The 6814-nt window shown below is 48.1% G+C and overlaps 1 protein-coding gene across 1 annotated transcript; it reads left to right on the top strand.

Annotated features, from left to right (window-relative positions):
- Nucleotides 1–4983: 4983 nt before the first annotated feature.
- Nucleotides 4984–6287, top strand: C4H11orf96 (chromosome 4 C11orf96 homolog). The gene has a single exon (XM_045013202.1). The coding sequence runs from the start codon at nucleotides 5295–5297 to the stop codon at nucleotides 5658–5660; it is 366 nt and encodes a 121-aa protein (XP_044869137.1). The 5' UTR covers nucleotides 4984–5294; the 3' UTR covers nucleotides 5661–6287.
- Nucleotides 6288–6814: the final 527 nt, after the last annotated feature.

The following is a 6814-nucleotide window of genomic DNA, read 5'->3' as shown; positions in this document are numbered from 1 at the left end:
TCTTAAAGCCTTCTAGTTATTACCATGGTGATGTTGCTCCAACTCTGCAGTGAAATTATCCAGAGCCTTTTATGATCAGAATTGTGAGGGATGAAATGCCCATTGTGGATGAAGTGAAGCCAGTTTACTCTAATGCTGAACTTTGTTTATGAAGTTGTGTGGTCTGTTTGTGTCCTGGGAGAATGTTTAGTTGCAGATTTAAAATCAATTGCACTTTTGCAGAGCCTCTGGTGCTCATTGTGCACATGTTGGTAAGGCAGGTCAAAGATACCTTGGTGTATACAAAAGGGGAAATGCTCTCCTTTCCAATTGGAACAGCGCTTTGTTGGGGGATCTGGTCACCGAAGGGCTAAAACACAGTTTGCTCTTGCATGGTAGACAGGCCCAAACTAATGTATTCTCCAAACCATGCTGCATTCTTGACCTCTAGAAGGATTGTGGCACAATGTGCGGTTCTGTCCTGACTAAACCAAGTTGTCAGGGATGATAACTGTGCTGTAAGTGGGATTTTTCAGAGAGAGACTTGTTACTGTGCAGTGAGTATCTTAGAGGTAAAATTTAGCCATTTAAAAATCAACAGTGAAAACAACCTCTTCCCCAAACTGGAATGACTCAGTTTGACCAAACAGAGAATTGTTCCCTTCTTAAGTTAATTTTGTCTCCCAATAAAAGGGCTTCATGTTGAACCCAGCCCAAATGCTGCTTTTCAGAGCCAAGGAGCTGGGAGATTGCAGCAAGACACATTATAAAGCTAGGGCTCTTAGTGGTTATTTTTCTTTTGAATTGGCAGCGCGAAGCAACCATCCTTCTAGAAACATGCTAATAAGAGGGTGGCCGCAGTTGCCTCTGTCCCAAACCACAGGAGAGGGCCCTTGGTTTGTTTTAGCCAGCTTTGTGAAAGGGCCCTAATTGAAACTCTATTTTCCAAGCAATTCTGAAGTGGCCATTAGCCCCGCCTGTGTGTATCCTTGCCATTGATTAGGGAGTTTGGTGTGGGAAGGCCTGAGCCCTCATGAAAAGGAAGCAAGAGGTGCTATGATTGTGGCCTTGCAAAAGCAGATGCCTTTCTGTGTGCAGAGCAGCTGCAGTGGGAGCAGGACACATGTTATGCATATGCCACTCTGCTTCTCAAGAAGCACTTGCCTGCCTCTGCCACAAACATGTGAGGCTCCTCCTGCTGGGCAAACCCTCTGCTAAAGAGCCCTGAAGAATGTATTTTCTTCCCTCTTCTAGTCTCAGTTCAAAATACCCAATATTCTTGATAAGACACAATCTCCCTCCTTCCCACTTCCTATCTAACTGGATTTTGGAAACTCTCCTAGCATGGGACTTGCACTGGACCAAAGCTCCCTGAGAACAGACTGTAGGGAACAATCCTGCATCTGTCCTAGAGCGGGACACACTGACCTACTAGCTCCTTTTCCCCCTGCATTCTAGTTCCTTTTCTCTTTCTTTAACCCTTGGGGTTTTTCCACTTCTGATGATCCTTAGCATGTACATCTTTAAACCAGGGTGCCAACCTTCACTAATTCACAAGTTCCTGTTTTATTTTAATAATTGTAATACTAGATGTGATGGGTTCCCCTCCCCGGGGTGCCACCTGGAACTGGGGTAACACTGAGCCCCCAACCCACCAGCCTGGGTTCCCTCTCACACTATACTGCTGTGACAAGCTGCAAAGCCCTCCGGACTGCACTTTCACCAGCAAACGTACAGGTAGGGACACACCCAGCTGCAGTTACATGCAGGCTTTCTGACCAACCCCTGCATAGGAAGGCTATAGCTAAGGCAACTCCCAGTTCCTCAGGCATGCACCCCCTCTGGAGTATAAACCCAAAATTATACTGTCTAGTGCTGCACAGGGACCTGTACAGCCTAAGCTCATAAAATTTGTCCCCTCTCTCAATGTGGCGAGAAATATGCAACAGCCTTTGCCCCGAGTTATGCTTCCCACACACTTCATTCCAACTCACTGGTTTAGATAAAGCAAAAACAAGCTTATTAACTACAGAAGATAGATTTTAAGTGATTACAAATGATAGCAAAGAGATCAAAGCAGATTACCTAGCAAATAAACAAAAAAATGCAAACTAAGCTTAATTTAGATTGGATATGAATAGCAGATTCTCACCCTAAGAGATACAAGCAGCCTGCAGATTTTTAAGGGACAAGCTGCACTTGCGTTACAGCTTGGAATCCCCAGGTGTTTCATTCACAGGCTAGAAATCCCATTAGCCTGGGTCCAGCACTTCCTCCAGTCTTTGTTCCTCAGGTGTTTCTAGGAGTCTTCTTGGGTGGGGATTGAAGAACACCAGATGATGTCACTCCCTGCCTTATATAGCTTTTGCATATGTCAGGAACCCTTTGTTCCCAAAGCTTGGGTCCCATCCCGGTCTGTGGAAAAATACTGACATCCCAAGATGAAGTCTAGACATGTGGTCTCATCACGTCCTTGTAGAGTCATAGCAGCCATTACTTGGAGGCTGTCTATAGCATTTTCAGGAAGGCTTCCCAGGTGGGAGATAAGCTTCTCCTAAGACCTATTGTTTTTTCCTAATGGCCCATTGCCCTGAATAGGCCCTTTCCCACCCACTATCTAGACTGAAAGCATCTTGTCTAGTGGGCATTACCCAGGTGTAACTACATTTGAAATAGATACATAGTAATATTCATAACTTCAGATACAAAAGTGATATATGAATACACATAGGATAATGATATTCAGCAAATCATAACTTTTCCAATGATGCCTCACATGACTTATCTTGCATAAAATACATTATAATGTCATAATAATATCACTGTGAAGAATATGGGGTGCAGTATCCCCCCAGACATTTAAAATAGACTAATACTTTTGCCCTTGTATTGCACCTTCCATCTGAGCACAGTGCTTTATGAGAATTAATGAAAGCAGCCTCATAATGCCCCTTTTACAAATTGGGAAACTGAGGCACGGAGCGGTTTGGTCACGTGTCTTCTGTCACACGGTGAGTCAAAAGTGGCAGAGCTGAGAAATGTATCTGAGTCCTGACTCCCCCCCCCCGATTTAACTCCTAGACCGTGCTGTCTCTCCTACATAGTTCATTTGTTTTGTTGCTGAGAACTTTTTTCCATTACCCTAGAGTGCTGAAGTTGACTTCCTCAGCTGAGTCACTCTGGAGCTTTGAGAGTGCATCCCGTATCTGACCTGAGCTCAGTCCCTTCTGCATGTGAGGGGGTGAGCAAAGGAGCAAGTTGCTGCTTGTCCAGACAGCCAGGAATTCTAGCCAATAACTAATGGGTATTACAATCCTGTTGCTGATGCCAATATTTTTTTCAGCCAGAGAAACAGCTGAAATACACCTCCCCGCCAAATAAAAACCCATGAAGTGAAAGCCAAACAATTGACTATCAGCATAGTTGTTCTTCCAGCACTAAAAGCTTCCCTGACCTTGTATTCCAAGCCTGCTCCCCACATGCCAGTCAAGCCTCAATTACCAGGCATTTCAGGTAATATCAGCATCCAAAGAAAGGCTTAAGGCTACCTCTGCCAAGCTCTAATGCCCTCTTTTTCCTTCCCAGCAGCCCTGTGCTCTCTTCACACAGGAGTCAGAGAGACAGGATTCACAGAAGGATGGAGGTCATGTTTGCTATGAAGGACTAACACAAACTCTTCAAGCTGTGTGCTTCACAGGGAGGGAGTTATAGGTGGAATGTATGTGAAGAGAGGCCTGTTAGAACCTCTACTGCCCTTCTGCCTGAGCCCTAAGCTGGAGATTGTCTGCAACATAGAAGGGGAAAGGAAAGAGATGCCAGGAGCAGCTGAGCAGCCTCAGCCCCCAGGTCTGAAGTGGACAATAATAGGAAATGGACTTAGGTGTACTCTGTCTACCCCACTCCCACTGTGAAACCTGAACTGGATGCAGGTACCAACTTGGGCAGTGCTTGCATGCTAGGTCAGCGGTTCTCAACTCAGGGTCTAGGGCCTCCTGGGGGGGCAGCGAGATTGTTTCAGGGGGGTCCGCCAAGCAGGACCTGTGTTAAACTCACTGGGCCCAGGGCAGAAAGTCAAAGTTGCACCATGTGGTGCTGAAGCCTGGGACCATGAGCCCTGCCATCCAGGGCTAAAGCCAAAGCCTGAGCAACTTAGCTTCACAGGGCTCCTGTGGCCCTGCTTACTCCCCCCTAATGCCAGCCCTGGCTTTTATATGCAGAAAACAGTCGCTGTGGCCCAGGTGAACCCTGGAATTTTTATAGCATGTTTGGGGGGGCCTTAGAAAAAATGGTTGAGAACTCCTGCACCAGCTTACAGGATATGGTAGGAAAGAGGAAACAGCCAGGGAGGTGTTTGGGGGATTTCTTCAAGTGGAAGGAAGCCTGGCAGAAGTGGGTAATAGGGCTCATTAGATACACAGTAACATGATCACAATCACCCCCTCCGCTCCCAAAACGTGGGGAGGCCGGGAGTGTGGCCCCTGGCTGAGACGTTAGTGGGTGTTCAGCAGCCAGGGAAGGATGGTGGCAAATCCCCAGCTAGTGTGAATGGGGCACAGGGTAGCGGAGCCTGCTGATTTCCCGCCCCGGGGATCTGCTCCCCCCGTCACGCTCAGTTAGGGCTGATGTTTCTAAGGGACAACAGCAGCTGGACAGGTGAGAGAGGGAAACAGGTGAGCGCTGAAATCCGCCCGTGGCGGGGAGCGCCCGGCACCCCGTCGCCAACCAGCTCCCCACGGGTGGGTTGCAAGCGGAGCGGCGCAGGCTGGGACCTTCCCCCTCAGCCTGCCCGGGCCGGGGCTGCAGCCGGAGAGCGGCGCGGGAAAGCCCCGGGGCCTCCCCAGCACAGTCTCTCTGCAGCGCGGGGGCGGCGTTATTTTAGCACAAATGACTCGCCGACGTCAGGCGGAAGGGAATCGGCCGGGCAGGCTTTAAATGGTAGTTGGTGTCCTCTGCGCATGCTCCTGTGTGGGCCGAGGGGGCTATATAGCGCCGGGGACGGCACAGGCAGCGGCAGCTTTCGCTGAGCGCAGAAACCCGCAGCACTCGCGCTCCGCTCCGCAGGGGAACCGCAGAGGGACCCGCTCCCGGCCGGGGCAGCGAGCGAGACTCCGCCGCCAGGCCTGGGGCGTGAGCTGGCCGTCGGGGAGCCCGGCCCGCCTTCGGCTGCGGACTGAGGGGACCGCACTGGGCTCTGGCTGCGCTCGGAGCCCGCGCCCATCCCCGTGGTGCCTGGGACTGCGCGCTCGCCAGCGGCCGCCTGCTCCTCTCGCTCCTGCCCAGCTCACGTCTCGCCGAGCCGCAGCAGAGCGGCTAACATGATGGCAGCCAAGCAAGCCGAGCTCATGGGCATCTGCTCCAGCTACCAAGCGGTCATGCCTCATTTCGTGTGCATCGCCGAGGAATACCCCCAGCCCATCCGCCCCGCCAAGATCCCCAAGGGCAAGCTGAGGAGACCGAGGCAGTCCCGCTTCAAGACCCAGCCGGTGACTTTCGATGAGATCCAGGAGGTGGAGGAGGAAGGGGTCTCCCCCATGGAGGAGGAGAAAGCCAAGAAATCCTTCCTGCAGTCCCTGGAGTGCCTGAGGAGGAGCACCCAGAACCTGAGCCTGCAGAGAGAGAAGCTCAGCAGCTGCAAGCTGCGGAACAGTTTGGACTCGAGTGACTCGGACTCTGCCCTGTGAAGGGACCTTTGGGGCTCCGTGATCACCCATCGCAGCAGCTTTGCAAACACACTCGACAGAGAGAGAAGGGACTGTGCGTGCTTCATAGTGAAGCCTGCAGCCGCGAGACATAAGCGCAAGAACTTTATAGTTATATTTTTCAAGGGAGACTATTTGTGGAGATCCTTGCTACCGATAATTGCTTTCCAAATAACGGCCATTGGACACTCTTTTGTATTATAGGTTAGATCCTAACTGTTAGTCAGTATGGCAAGGGGGGACTTTGAAGGGACCATGATGAAGGCTTTATTTAAGAGGGGGGTGAAGTTCCTTTGAATTATCCTCCTGATAAAGAACCAATCGGGAGTGGGATAGATTCCAAGAGCAATTTGCAAGTAAGGTCAGGATGTTTTCTAAGAAAGCACTTTTATGTTTGTTTCTATTCGGGTGTATGAAAGTTCTGATTTGAAAAAAAAACTTTTCTATTTGTTAAAAGAAATCTGAGCTGTTTTGGATGCAGTGAGCTGCTGGACTTTATATTTATTTTTGCATTTAAATTGTTGACTGCATTAATTTAATATCTTTCTACCTGAATGTCTGTTATTATTTCCATAAAAGAAATAAAACTCAATATATTTGCGTAGTGCATTTTGGAGAATATTTATTGGGAATAACTATATTCCTATTTCTGCTTTCTTACCCTTTTGTGGATATATGGGCTTAAAATTGTTGACAGCTAACCCAAAAACAACAATATCCTTTTTGGAGGGGTGGGAGGTGTTGAGGGGGGGAAAGGACATTGTCAAAGGGGTATTTCACTTCATATCTTAAAGTATATACTATAAGAATTTAGCAAGATGACATCTTTTTAAAAAAAAAAAAGCTTAGCATAAAGCAAGTAATAAAACAAGAAATTAGATGATTGGTAAGGAAACTTGCTGACCCCCCCCCTTTTTTTTTAAGTTAGCAAAACTGGGAAAGTCTAAATTATTCTTAGAATTATTATTATATCATTATTGAATGACTATTCTATGTTCTGATCAGACTTTCTGCCTTTGACAAGTAAATTGGTCAGTGCTACAGACATGCTAAGTGGGTTTTTTGTTTTGTTTTTGAGAATTATGTATAATTATATATAATGCAGTTCCGTTTAGTAGATCAAGAAGCTGCAGGGC

The sequence above is a fragment of the Mauremys mutica genome, chromosome 4, assembly GCF_020497125.1.
Source record: "Mauremys mutica isolate MM-2020 ecotype Southern chromosome 4, ASM2049712v1, whole genome shotgun sequence".
Lineage (NCBI taxonomy): Eukaryota > Metazoa > Chordata > Testudines > Geoemydidae > Mauremys > Mauremys mutica.
The sequence above is the reverse complement of the archived record's forward strand: the minus strand, read 5'-3'. Positions and strand labels throughout refer to the sequence as shown.